The sequence below is a fragment of the Amphibalanus amphitrite genome, unplaced genomic scaffold (assembly GCF_019059575.1).
Source record: "Amphibalanus amphitrite isolate SeventyFive unplaced genomic scaffold, NRLGWU_Aamphi_draft 000161F_arrow, whole genome shotgun sequence".
NCBI classification, from domain to species: domain Eukaryota; kingdom Metazoa; phylum Arthropoda; class Thecostraca; order Balanomorpha; family Balanidae; genus Amphibalanus; species Amphibalanus amphitrite.
The window spans coordinates 338,051-351,774 of record NW_024881656.1 but is presented as its reverse complement, the minus strand read 5'-3'; the positions used below and the strand labels follow the sequence as shown (position 1 = coordinate 351,774).

Below are 13,724 nucleotides of genomic sequence, written 5' to 3'. Positions count from 1 at the left end.
ACATTTGAGTTTAGCCTTGGGTCAAGCTGCCTGATGAGTAGTGATTCCGCTATTTTGCGGTCAGGATGGTCTCTTGCCCGGTACAAAACTTCAACATCTATGTGTGTGAGGTTGCCTGTAGTCTGTGGGTGACAGGTACGAAAATGGTCTCCTAAGGGTGTATCCTGTTTTTGGCTCGTCATATCACGTAAATGTTCATTGAACCGCAGCCTCAAGGGCCTTTTCGTTTCCCCAATGTACTCCATTTGACCTACATCAGAAGCACAAAGTTTGCATTTTAGCCTATAAACTACGTTTTTTTTGTGTGCATAGTCCGCGAAAATCTGTCTTACATAGATTACATCTGTTGCCGCCCGGGCATTGAGGTTTGGAAAAGGCCGACCGCACTAACTGTTTCTTTAACTTTTTATCATTACGCCATGCTACTTTCACGTCCAGCCCCGATTTCTTGACCACTTTTTTCACCTTGCATAGCAAATCCTCATCGATGTACGGTAAGGTAAGGAAGCCATCCTCCCCCAACGTCTGTTTCGGTGCCCTACCCTTTGACCTCGCTTGTCTGACCTGCCTTAGAAGTTTTTTCAACAGCTGTGCCGAATAACCATTACCCAGTAGCAATGCCCTAATCTTGCTCACTCCAGATTCTGCCTTACTTGTGCTGGAAGCATTGTTGTAGGCTCTATGGAACATGTTCCTAATCATGCTATGCTTAGTAGCTGAGGGGTGTGCTGAGGTAGCATGTAACACTATGCCCGAGTTCGTTGGTTTGATATACAGTTCCGTCTCCAGTTTGGCCCTACCTGCCTGGGATGTCTCGATAGTAACCAAAGTGTCCAAAAAGGGCACCCCTTTGTTATCTTTAGTGAAGTCCAAGGTGAAAGCTAGATTTGGATGTATGCTGTTCAGATAGTCTACAAAGCCTAACAGCGCCTCCTCCCCATGTATCCAAATGCCTGCATAGTCGTCTATATATCTTACCAGAAACTCAGGTTTCAGAGCTGCGTTTCCGAGAGCCTGCTGTTCAAACCTATCCAGAAAAATGATGGCTAAAGGTGGCGCACACGGGTTTCCCATGGCTATGCCTAGTTTCTGCCTATAGTAGCTATCCCCGAACGAAAACACATTATTGTTTAGGCACTGGTCCAAGAGGGCACAAATATCATCGTACGTTAAACCAAAAGTGTCAATATCCTTGCCATGAGCTAACAGTTTTTCTCTAACCGCTTCTATGGCTTCTCCTATCGGAATGCTACCGTAGAGATTCACTACGTCTACACTAAAGAAAATGGCGCCCTCAGTGAGTGGGTGGGTTCGGCAGTGGTCTGCCGCACGAGACAGGAAGTCCCTGGTGTCCTTGAGGTGAGTGGGAACAAACGCTAGAAGCTGCTTTAGTATTTTCTCCAGCAGGCAGGAAGTTTTCTCTGTGGGACCCCCTGAGGCAGAAACAACTGGTCGAAGTGGGACAGTGGGCTTGTGGTCTTTAGGTAAGCCATAAAACACCGGCGTCCTACTGTGCATGGGTGTGAGCTCCTCAACTACTTTATCAGGCAGCTTGCCCTTAGCTAACGTTTTGAAAACCTGTTTTGTTTTGGCCTCAACCTGAGCTACTGGATTTTTCTCAAGTTTTTCATAGTTTTGCACATCATTAAATATCACTTCTGCCTTACTTTTGTAGGTGTCCCTGTCTATCAGAGCAAAACCTTTACATTTGTCACTTTGTTTCACGATGACGTCCTCATTCTTTGATAACCCTTTAACGAACTGAGCTTCATCCTGTGAAATGTTGCTATCCTTAAGCTTATGTCCCTTGTAAATCCGCACTACATCTCTCTTTAGCTTATGAAGAGTACACTCTACTTCCCTACTCGAAGGAGGTGGGAACCTCTTACTGGTGTCTGGGAAGCGGAAGTTGAACGTGGCGGTGTTGCCACATCCCTGACGTTCATCCAGGCCGTGGTCTTCCCCTTGTTGTTCCGCTGCGTCTGCGTCGCGCTGCACTTCCGCTGCGAGCTGCTGCACTTCCGGTCCCGGTGCTGGTGCTTCCTCTGGGCGTGGCGGGGGGCTAGCGTCGTCTTCTGTTGTGCTCCGTGTGACCCGCCCAGTTACGGGGGCCTCGGGGCGGGGGTCGTCTGCCGGTGAAGTAGCTGGCTGGCGTACAATATCCGCTGTAGCAGCTGCGCTGGTAGTCTGGAGAGAGCCTCCAACTTGCTTCCGTCGCTGAATGTCGTCCTTCCATCGTTTATCATATGCTAATCTCTCGACACTCTTCTCAACTTCAAGGAGTACGTGTTTAGAGACTTGTTGCGTCACCGCAAAGTTTGGTCCTTTGGCTAGGATGTTCAACTGTTTTTGCTCCAAATCAATTGAAGAGATGTTGTTGACCCGCTTGGTGTTGGCATCACGGATGGGAGCAGCCGTCTCGGTGACATCCTCCTCGGCGTCAAGGCCACGGAAGGTGTTCTGTTCATGCCGTAGATGGCAAAACTTCCTCACCAGCCTTGGGCGATTTTCCCTCACCGTGATGTCGAATACCATGTTACACGTCTGGGCCAGTTCTGTTACCTTCTCCTCCGTTAAGAGCGAAGAAACTTCGTTTCTTAAATAGTCTTTCCTTCTTTCCAGGTATGCTTTGTGGCGAAAAGTTTCGGCGATGGCCTCGTTCAGTAGGGAAGAAGCAAAAGAATGGCATCTACCCAAAACTCGATCATTGTTTGCAAAAGCCTTGCTGACTGGCTTCAAAGAATCTTGTATAAATCTGGGAATAAGGTTGTTTCGTCTGCATGCGGTCAAAAATTCTATTCTCATGAGAGTTTTCGCGAGTTTTTCAGGTGTCTTTAGAGTTTCGATGAGCACTCGTTGTCGGTCAATGCTTGTCTCTTCAGAACTTATTCTTTGGAGCGCTCTTGCGAGGAACATTATGAATATTAGAGAGAGAAAATATATGAAAAATTGACCTCTCCTCGACATTTAAAATTATTTGAATAGCCAAATATTACTGTATTGATATTTCGACCAACAGTTCTTCTTCAGAATAAGACAGAACTGTCTTTTTCTGACAGTTTATTTGTCTTATTATTCTGTCTTATTTAACCCATTCGCTCATACAACACTATGACTAGTACTACCCAGCTGCTTACACGAAAGGAAGGCTTAGAACAGTGAAAATGTGAATTTTCTCGTACAAACAAACAAACGTACCTACAAACAAAAATTGAATGCTTAGCTTTGGCGACGGAGCTTGTTGGCCGAAAGACATTCCAAATAGCATTTTTCAGTGCTCAATCAACAAAACTGCTATCTCAGTTCAAAATCCCATGTTGAAGGTGAACTATTCCCTTTAATACCCTTGCGTCGTATTTGATGAAGGTTTCGTTATCGATTGACTGAAACGGGGACCTCGATAACGCTATTCGATAACGATAATCAATAACGATAAGCTTGAAAAAAACGTTATCGTCGATAACGACTTTGATAATCGTTATCGATGGGAGTTATCCAAGTGCCCACCACTGCGTTACACGACCTTATATCCATGCATGCGCTACAAGCATGGCCATGCACATATGTAATTACACGCATTACACTCCCCCCCTCCTCCCACTATACAATAATGTACACGATCATCGCTGGAATTTGCTAGTTCAGGTTAATCAGTTCGTCCATTTGCCGTCTCCGATGTCAATTTGCATAAGGGTCATTCCATGTGTGATCTGCGTTATCTCACCTCTGACATTGAGGCGCTCGAGGCCCTCCGGCTGCTGCCCCCTCAGTCGCGGGAGGTCGGCGGCGGAGACTGACAGGCGTTTCACAGTCTCCCGTGAGCTCCGCAGCTCCGTCAGCTCGCTGTCACCGACTCCGGCCGGAAGGATAACAGTGTTTGGCTCCACCCTGATGATGGCACCACGAAGTTGACTTGGAATAGTAGTCATTTGTGCTGGAAAGGTGATCGAACCAATGTCAGGCATTAGTCTAGCTCAAACAGAAGTGTATGTACACTTACTAGTGATGTCAATCGGATACCAACTCTTTGGTATACCGATACCAAACCGATAAAAACTTGGTATTTGGTATTTCAATCCTAATGTTTTTGGTATTTTATTGGCATCAGGAAATATAAACAAGGTATAAGAGGTTGGGAATTCGGTAAAAAGTTGGTATTTTCTTCATAATTCCTAAGTTGGTTCGGTATCGGCATTTTCCAATAGCTTTGGTTCGTATTTGGTTTGGTATCGGCATGGATGATATAACACTGAATTGGTGTCTCGTGGAAATTAACATTGGGATCCGCGACATTGGGATCAGGCCTGCCATCTAGCGAGAGAATTATCGTAAGTTAGGAGCAAGCCGAGTGAACGCCATCTCTCAGCATTATGACACACGTGGGTGTGATGTGTTAGTTGGCTTGAAGTGTATATTCCCACGAGTTGGAGGTAATCTTACTGGACTTGAGACGATAAAAAATGTCTTAAATGCTTGAAAGCAAAAAATGTCATGCAACATTAGGTAATAACGAAAATAAAATGCGTAAGACGGTGTGTAGGTATTGAAACGCCCAGTCCCATCGGCTTGTACGACCTTTTCAATGGTCATTTACTCACAATAGTACAGCAGTTTGACAATATGTCATACATATTTGGTAGGCTTATTCCTTCTTCTCCGAATTTCGCTCGATTTTCTTCATCTTAGTTAATTGTTACGGCACGTGCCACGTGCCAACTTAGGGGCGTCGAAATTGTTCCACATAAAGTAACTCCGCAATGGCTGGGCCCATTACAGTAAAACTTCGTCAATAGTTAGGCACCCAGTGGCCAATGCATTTCCATTTGTCACTATGAGGGTGCTACTGCACGTGCGCACGTGCGGGGTGCCGCTTCCATATCTCAAGAACGGCTGGGCGGATAACACTCAAACTTGGTACACAAATGTCACATCGATGCTCGCACTGCATTGATCAGTGCTTATATACATTGGTGCAGAGTCGTTAGGAAAACGATGAAATGAGATGCGTGGTGTTTATGTTTTTCTGTTCCAGCAGCTGATTGATCCGCAACAGGAGATCCTTGTTTGTGAAGGCTTCTTCTCCCTTTTCCACCCCTTGTTTAAAATAACATAACAATGTACGGAGAAGATCACACATCAAAGTTGTTTTAGGCGGCTATCTTGGGCCAGGACTGCGGAGTTGTAGTCGCAGAGCCAGCGGTTCAGCTCCGACTCGGAGTCGGTTGATTTTTAAAAGCTGTAGTCGGAGTATGAGTCGAACGTCACCGAAAAGTCATCGATTCCACAGACTCACCAGGGCTGCAGAGTCGGAGTCAAAGTCGGAGTCTGTGTGAATCGACAGTTCTGCCCGGAGGAGTCGGAGTCGATATTTGGATACCGGAATCGGAGTTGGAGCCAAAGTCACTGAAATTTCATCGACTACGCAGCACTGGTTGGGTCCTTTTCATAGAGCGTCTTGAATGACATATTTGTTATAGGGGAAGCTCCCTTCGTATGGCAGCCGTTGTACCGCTGCCATATCTGTGCCCGCTCCGTTGGTCAAGGCCGCCAATAAACAGTTCGTGCCCAGAGCCCGTCTCTGATCTATTACAGTGGCGACGAGGAAACTGCCGCGGGCCTTTCGGGGTCATGGCAGCGCTGTGGGGCCGTGCCCCAGAGTTTGACCCGACAGTGGAGGGCTTTAAGTGTTTTGTGCGTCGATTGGAGCAGTATTTCATCGCCTGTGATGTGGCAGACACGGACGCGGTGAAGCGACGTGCGATACTGCTGAGTGTTTTGCGACCTCAGTGTTATGGGCTGCTCGAGGATTTGGTTTCGCCAAGGAAGCCGAGTGATTGCAAGTATGCAGAGTTAGTGGAGGTACTGTCCAATCATTTTGAGCCCGCCGAGTCGGTGATAGTGAAACGGTTTCGGTTTCACTCGTGCTGCAGGGCTGACGGCGAGTCGGTGGCTGAGTTTCTCGCCCGGCTGCGATGTCTGGCGAAGCGGTGCTCGTTTACACCGGAGGCGCTGGATGACAACCTGCGGGACAGATTTGTTTGTGGCATCAGTGACGGTCGTCTCCAGACGCGTCTTCTCAGCTACCCGGATCTGACTCTGGCGTCCGCAGTGTCCGCGGCGCGGGCCTTCGAGTCAGCTGAATCGCAAGCGAGGGAGATCGCCCGAGGCTCAGCTCCGGCCGGCGCGGCCGCGGCCTTAGCCGCGGCGCAGGACGGTCACGTGGCTTGTGACGTCATCCCACCAGCTGTAGTCGGACGGGTAGAGCGGCAGAGCCGCACCCGTGAAGAGCGGGGGGATTTTGCGCCGCGCGCCCGGGGAACGGGCCCTCCGCCCGCTCACAGGGGCGGAGCGGGTCGGCGGAGCCGGCGACCAGATGCAGCGGAGGAGCGACGCCACCCCTGCCACCGCTGCCGTAGTCGTCGACACAGCCCATCGCGGTGCTGGGCCAGATCGCGGAGATGTTTCCAGTGTGGAGCGATGGGGCATGTTCGGGATGCCTGCAGCAGCGGACGACTGGATCTGGTGGCTGAGGACGAGTTCGACGAGCCATCGGACCTGCCCGCTCACGAGGACGGTGAGGTGTATCAGCTGTTCTACGAATCAGCTGGTACAGGGCGTGATAGTCGTCGGCCCCCTTTGTACGTAGACGTAAAACTCAACGGCCGCCCGATCAGAACTGAACTGGACACTGGGGCGGCAGTATCTGTGTGTTCCGAGGCCGAGTTTTTAAAGCTCTGGCCAAAGGGGGGTCCAGTGCTGAAACCCAGTGCGCTCAAACTGCAGACGTATGGTGGTGATGCCCTGTCTGTGTTGGGTGAGGTGTTGGTGTGTGTGCAGTATGGCTCTGTCTCTGTAAACCTGCCGCTGGTGATTGTGAAGGGTAACGGACCTTGCCTATTCGGCCGTGACTGGCTGTCACATTTTCGCCTGGACTGGGCGGCCATTTGTCGGGTGTCGGGTGTGACTGCCGATCCTCAGTTGCACCCTCTACTGAAGGAGTTCCCCAAGGTGTTTGACGATCAGCTGGGCTGCTTCACGGGCGAGCCGGTGTCGATCGTGGTGGATCCCGACGCCACGCCGCGGTTCTTCAAGGCCAGCCCGGTGCCGCTGGCGTACCGCCAGCGAGTCGACGAGGAGCTGGAGCGCCAAATACGCCTGGGGCTGTTGGAGGAAGTCCGCGACAGTAAGTGGGCGGCGCCGCTTGTGGTGGTGCCGAAGTCAGATGGTACCCTGCGCTTGTGCGGTGATTACAGACTGACCGTGAATAGAGTAGCGAATCTCGATCAGTACCCATTACCCAGGGTAGAGGAGCTGTTGGTGAAAATAGCTGGGTGCTCTGTCTTTTCTAAAGTAGACCTCAAAAGTGCGTACAATCAGTTGGTGTTGGATGAGCACGCAAGAGAGTTATTGACTTTGAACACTCCGAGGGGATTACTGAGACCCACTCGTCTGAGTTTTGGGTATGCCTCTGCTCCATCGTTATTTCAGCGGACGTTAGACAAGCTGCTCGGGGATATAAAAGGTGTAGCGGTATTTTTGGATGATGTAATCATCGCCGGACCGTCTTTCCCGACGCACAACGCGGCACTACGGGAAGTGCTGCGTCGGCTCTCTGAGGCGGGGTTGCGAGCCAATCGCGCGAAGTGTTGCTTTGGGGTGCACTCCGTTACATACTTGGGATACACGGTTAGTGGGGCGGGCGTGCAAACCACCGACGACAAAGTGTCCGCTATACGGGGGGCGCCCGAGCCGCGGAACATCACAGAACTGCAGGCCTGGTTGGGGCTGATAAATTATTATAGCAAATTCCTGAGGAATTTGTCAACCGTGCTGTACCCGCTGTACAAGCTGTTGCGTCAGGGTGAGCCCTGGGTCTGGGGCTCTGCAGAAAGGGATGCATTCAGTCGCGCCAAGGCGTTGCTTTTGTTTCCGCCAGTACTGGCGCATTTCGATCCCTCTTTGCCAGTGATTCTCGCGTGTGACGCTAGCCCGGTGGGAATCGGGGTAGTTCTGAGTCAGAAAACGGCGGTAGGAGAGCGCCCGATAGCGTTTTATTCGCGGTCGTTGAATAAAACCGAACGTAACTATTCTCAGACGGATCGTGAGGCTTTGTCAGTGATCAGTGGTGTGAAGAAGTTTAATTATTACCGGGAGTTCCTAAATAAACAGTCGTATTTAAAAGCTGTATATTATCAGCATGGAAGGCATGACAAAAACGAATCACTTTCTAACATACACAATAGTCGATGCCATTTCATGTGATACCATCTTCTTTTTGCTGTCTTTTCATTTGCGGCCACAGAGGACGTGTTCCAGATGAGCCCCCTCTCGCTCCACACACAGCTCTGCGCGTCGCCGAGCGGACTCCACCGCAGCCCGGCAGATCTCCGGCCGCACTCGGCGCACCGCGGACGACACGGCCCTCTTGAGGTCATCTGTGGTTCTGGGGTTGCTTTTGTAGACCTGTGACTTCAGGTGACCCCAGAGAAAGAAGTCAAGTGGGGTCAGATCCGGAGAGTGCGGGGGCCAGGTCCGCACCTCTCTGCGGGAGATAACCCGCGAACCGAATCGGTTCCGCAGCCATTCTCGAGTCGCAACGGCCGTGTGCGCCGAGGCTCCGTCTTGTTGGAACCATTGTTGGTCCATCAGCTGCCTGTCTCCACCCAGCCGCCTGTTCAGCGCAGTCCAGAACTTGGCTAGGACTTGCCGGTAGCGCTGAGCGTTGACGGTGACAGACTCCCCAGCGTCGTTCTCAAACCAGAAAGGTCCGATGATGCCACTGCTGCTCATTGCACACCAGGCTGTGCACTTCACACTGTGCAAAGGGGCTTCCGCGACCAAATCGGGTGGCTCCGTCGACCAGAATCGAAAATTCTGGGAGTTCACGCGGCCATCCATATGAAAATGGGCCTCGTCGCTGAACCAGATTCGGTGAAGGAACTCATTGTCCTGCTCGCAATTTCTCAAAAACCAGCCGCTGTAAAGAAGCCGTGACTGTTTGTCGACTTTCGACAGTGCTTGGCGAACGGAGACCTTATACGGGAACAGCTGAACGTCGTTTCTGGCCAAACGGTGAGCGGTGGTTTTGCTACAGCCCAGTTCCTGGCCCAGCCGTCTGAGCGACTTTTGTGGGCTCCTCTGGAGGGATTCTCGTGCCTTTTGGGCGTTTAGAGGCGTCCTCTTGGTTCTTTTTCGGCCACATTTACCCTTTTCTACGTTCTCCACACTACCTCTTGCCAAAAACTTCTCAACTATACTTAAAATGACGGTTCTTGGTGGCATTTTGGTCCTTTTGAAGTGTCGGCGTAGCTTACGTTGAGTTGCAACGATTGACTTTGTCTCAAAATAGAAATGTACTATTTTTGTTTTTATGTCTGTACTATACGGCTGCATGATAGAAAGTGATTGATTTTGGTATGAAATAAAATGGCATTGCACGTGCTATCATCACGTGCAATTTGATTGTTGTGATTTTGTTAGTTGACGCCACCACAGGCAAAAATAATTCGACTGTTTATTTAGGAACTCCCTGTATTTAGCCGGCCGTGCCTTTGTGATTCGCACCGATCACAAGCCGCTATTAGGTTTATTGGGAGAGCGTAAGCCGTTACCGGAGATGATCTCGGCGCGTATGCTGCGCTGGGCGTTGCTTCTCGCTGCTTATGATTATCGTTTAGAGTTCATGCCAGGTTCGAAGCAGGGTCATTGTGACGGTTTAAGCCGGCTGCCGCTACCATCGGTGACGGACGGCTCGTCACCGACTCCTGCAGAGGTGGTAAACATGTTGCAGTTTCTAGACGCAACGCCTGTCACGGCAGCTCAGATTCGTTTGTGGACGAGCCGAGACCCAGTACTATCAGCGGTTTTGCGTTATACGCAGCACGGTTGGCCGCGTGACGCGGCACTGCCTGCCGAGTTTCGGCCGTACCAGCAGGGTATTGGGGAGCTGAGTTGTCAGGATGGCTGTGTGATGTGGGGCGGACGTATGGTCATCCCGCCGCAGGCCCGGGAGAAGCTGCTCAAATTGTTGCATGATGGACATGTGGGGGAGAGTCGAACAAAATCTCTGGCTCGAGCGTATATGTGGTGGCCACGAATGGACGACGATATCGTGCGCGTAGTGAGCGGTTGTCGAGCGTGCAATGAGCGACGAAACCAGTCCGCCAACGTCCCCATTCACCCTTGGGAATGGCCTGTTCGTCCGTGGGATCGTGTGCATATAGATTTCTGTGGTCCTCTGGAAGGGATGATGTTTTTAGTTATTATTGATGCGCATTCCAAGTGGCTTGATGTTTATCCAACTAAAGTAGCGACCACCGCTGTGACATTGGATAAACTGCGAATGTCGTTTGCGTCTTGGGGTCTGCCACGTGTACTCTGTTCTGACAACGCGGCATGTTTTACTTCTCCTGTTTTTGAACAGTTCTGCGTTATGAATGGTATCCGACACGTCACGTCACCGCCGTATGCCCCCATATCGAATGGTCTGGCTGAACGATGTGTGCAGACCTTCAAACGGGGCTTTAGAATGTACAAGGGTTCCGTATCAACCAGAGTGGCTCGTTTTCTGTTTCAGTACCGTACTACGCCGCACACGACCACTCAGAAGTCGCCGGCGGAATTGTTTTTGAACCGGCCGCTTCGTACCCATTTTGATGGACTACGGCCGGATCTCTCTTTCGAGATGCAAAGTCGACAACGGTCCCAAAAACTATATCGAGATAGAGGTTCCCGATCCCGACATGTGAATGTTGGGGACGCAGTGTGGGTGACGGCAGTAACCAGGTTACAGGGGACGGGCGGCGTTTCCTGGTTACCGGGTGTTGTGTTAGAGGTGACAAGTGTGAAGGTGACGGTTTTGTTAGACTGCGGTAGAGTGGTGCAGCGGCATCTCGACCATGTTCGCCGTGATTGTTCGGGTGTGCGCCGGCGGCCGGGTGCGGATGAGGTGTCGCTGGCTGATCCTCTACCGGTGGTCGCTCCGGCCGCGGCGGCGGCTCCGGTGGAGTCCGAGCGGCCAGCCGGCGGGCCGGGTCATTCTTACAACTTGAGGCCACGGCCTACTCAGGGGCCGCAGCGGCTGTGAGAAGGATGTTTCAGTGCGCTCTGTTTTTGTTATGCAAATGCTTGTTTGGTTTGGTTCGTTCCGGAGGTACCCCTAGTCCGGAACGGAGGGGGAAGTGTTATAGGGGAAGCTCCCTTCGTATGGCAGCCGTTGTACCGCTGCCATATCTGTGCCCGCTCCGTTGGTCAAGGCCGCCAATAAACAGTTCGTGCCCAGAGCCCGTCTCTGATCTATTACAATATTGAGCGGCAATGACGTTAGTAATTCCGTTAAACTTTTTCATTAGACTTATAGATAGTGCTTAACGTTCGTTTTGTTCTTCGATCGGACAATTTGTTTGATTTAGGTCAAGTAAAGACTCATGTGAAAAATAGCGAAAACGACACGTGCTGGCGATGTCTCCAATAACTCCCTGTTTCACGATTTAATGAGGAAATAACATGGAACTGCTTATCTTCTTACTGACCCTGCACATAAATCTATTAATTTCTTCACTTTTACTGACATATAAAGACATAACCTTTTAAAAAATTGCACAACAAGCCCGCTACTACACCACACTCCCGTGTGTCACAATGCTAATCAGCGGCGTTCACTCGGCTTGCTCCTTACTTACGATAATTCGATAGGCGTTATCACAAGTGTATTCGCGGCCATTGGGGCGACGTAAGAAAAGAAGAAAACAACTGGCCCCAAGAACTTTAAATTATCAAATAGCATGCACCTTTTCCTTGATATGTAGAGAATTTACCATTAATTGTTAGAGAAAATTGCATTTAAAATCTTCCATTTATGCTTTTTTCATCGTTTGCACAGTATGTTCTTTTACTAAGCTAGAAACACTAATTAGAAATAGTTCCCGCATCATCAAGAACAATAGGGAAGGCTTGAAGTGAATACAATAACCTAAACGGTTTTGTAATCCATGTGAAGACACTTCTAAAATTGCCTGTAGAAATATTAAAGGCAAAAGTTCAACTTTTTCACAAGACGGATGGCTATAAACCTATTCAACGTGTGACAACTCAGCCGGTATATCGTCGCCTACAGCCCAGCTTTCCCTAGTGACCGATAGAGGCGCTGCTATCGATGTCCGCCCGTGCCGCCTAACGTCTCCCGCTAGATGGCAGGCCTGAGCTCAATGTCGCCAAAAACTGCGAAGACACCAATCCATTATTATCTCATCCATGGTATCGGTATTCCGATTTTCTGCAATTGACATCACTAACACTTACCTACAGGTGTAGCAAACACAAAGTGAAAACTGTTTGTGGCTACAATGCTGTGATAATTCCGTGTTTGAGTGAATTAGATATGTCAATCGGATACCAACTTTTTGGTATACCGATACCAAACCGATACCAACTTGGTATTTGGTATTTCAATCCTAATGTTTTTGGTATTTTGTTGGTATTATGAATGCTCGCTAATGTATAAGAGGCTGTGAATTCGGTAAAAAGTTGGTATTTCCCGAATATTCCTAAGTTGGTTGGGTTTCGGTATTTTCCCATGGTTTGGGTTGGTATTTGGTTTGGTATCGGTATCCTGATTTTCTGTAATGGACATCACTAGAGTGAATATGTACTTTATCAAAACGGTGTGAATTTCATAAATTACGGTGACTTTCCGTAACAGAATAGTGAACGAATAAAATGATAATGGGTCTATGACATCTAGGTAAAACACAAATCACAATTGAATTAGTACATTATATTCCGAACTAGGAATATTCTCATAATGTCAATTACTCAATCTGACAGCTTTTGAGACCTTTTCACATAGGTATTTTGTTCAGCTCTGTGTCTCTCTGTTTGTCCACATAGTTTGTATTCTAGCCTTGTCGTGTAGGGTCGGCGTCGGGTCATAAGTGGTCATAAATGGAGGTCCATGTGCCACACATGTGCGCGGCAGCAGGCACCTGAAGAAGGCGTTTCTGCAGCTTCACGTGGCCCAGGAGCTGTGGCCGTTTCAGACGGTAATCGTGGACGGCCAGCGACATTGTCTGACAAGGGTCGGATTTGGTCTCAGCGTTGCAAGCGGCATCATGCGAGCGGTAGTGCGGGAAGTTTTGGATCAAAGTCCAGAGATCGCAAAAGCAGTGCTTCCGTACACTGACGGCCTGCTCGTCAGCGAGACGCTTATCTCTGCTGAGCGGGTGGCCGAACATCTTGCCGCATACGGGTTCTCGTGTAAGCCACCGGAACGGGTAGCGGATGAGGCCGGAGCCCGGATGCTGGGGCTCCGAGTGAAACGGCAGTCTGGCGGTGACGGCACACTGAGATGGTCTCGGGACGGCGTGACACCAGCTGAGCCACCCGGGGTGCTGACCAGGCGGTCAATCTTCGCCTGGGCGGGTCAGCTAACCTCACACGTGCCCGTCGCCGGGTGGCTGCGGCCGGCCGCCGCCTGGCTGAAAAGGGCGGCGAACAAGGTCACCAAAGATTGGGACTCACTGATCACTGACGATGACCTGCGCAAACAAGTCAGTGATGTGGCCCGGCGGCTGGCAGAGTGTAACCCGGCACGAGGACAGTGGTGCGTCTCAGGAGACTCAGTGACGGTGTGGACTGATGCCAGCTCCATCGCCCGCGGCGGCTAAGTGACCCCACCACGGGTGAGGTTATCGAAGACGCCGCGTGGCTCCGATCTGACAGTGACT

The 13,724-nt window shown here is 50.2% G+C and overlaps 2 protein-coding genes across 2 annotated transcripts in view; one reads left to right on the top strand and one right to left on the bottom strand.

The window, feature by feature from the left end:
* Positions 1-13,724, bottom strand: part of LOC122383341 — an 82,560-nt gene that overhangs the window by 26,552 nt on the left and 42,284 nt on the right. Inside the window, exon 6 of the mRNA XM_043369649.1 lies at positions 3,725-3,934. Within this exon, the coding sequence (XP_043225584.1) occupies positions 3,725-3,934 (210 nt within the window). The remainder of the gene's footprint in view (positions 1-3,724; positions 3,935-13,724) is intronic.
* On the top strand, positions 6,356-11,304 carry LOC122383342 (uncharacterized protein K02A2.6-like). Its single transcript, XM_043369651.1, has 2 exons — positions 6,356-7,183; positions 10,577-11,304. The coding sequence occupies exons 1-2, from the start codon at positions 6,478-6,480 to the stop codon at positions 10,654-10,656; spliced, it is 786 nt and encodes a 261-aa protein (XP_043225586.1). The 5' UTR covers positions 6,356-6,477; the 3' UTR covers positions 10,657-11,304.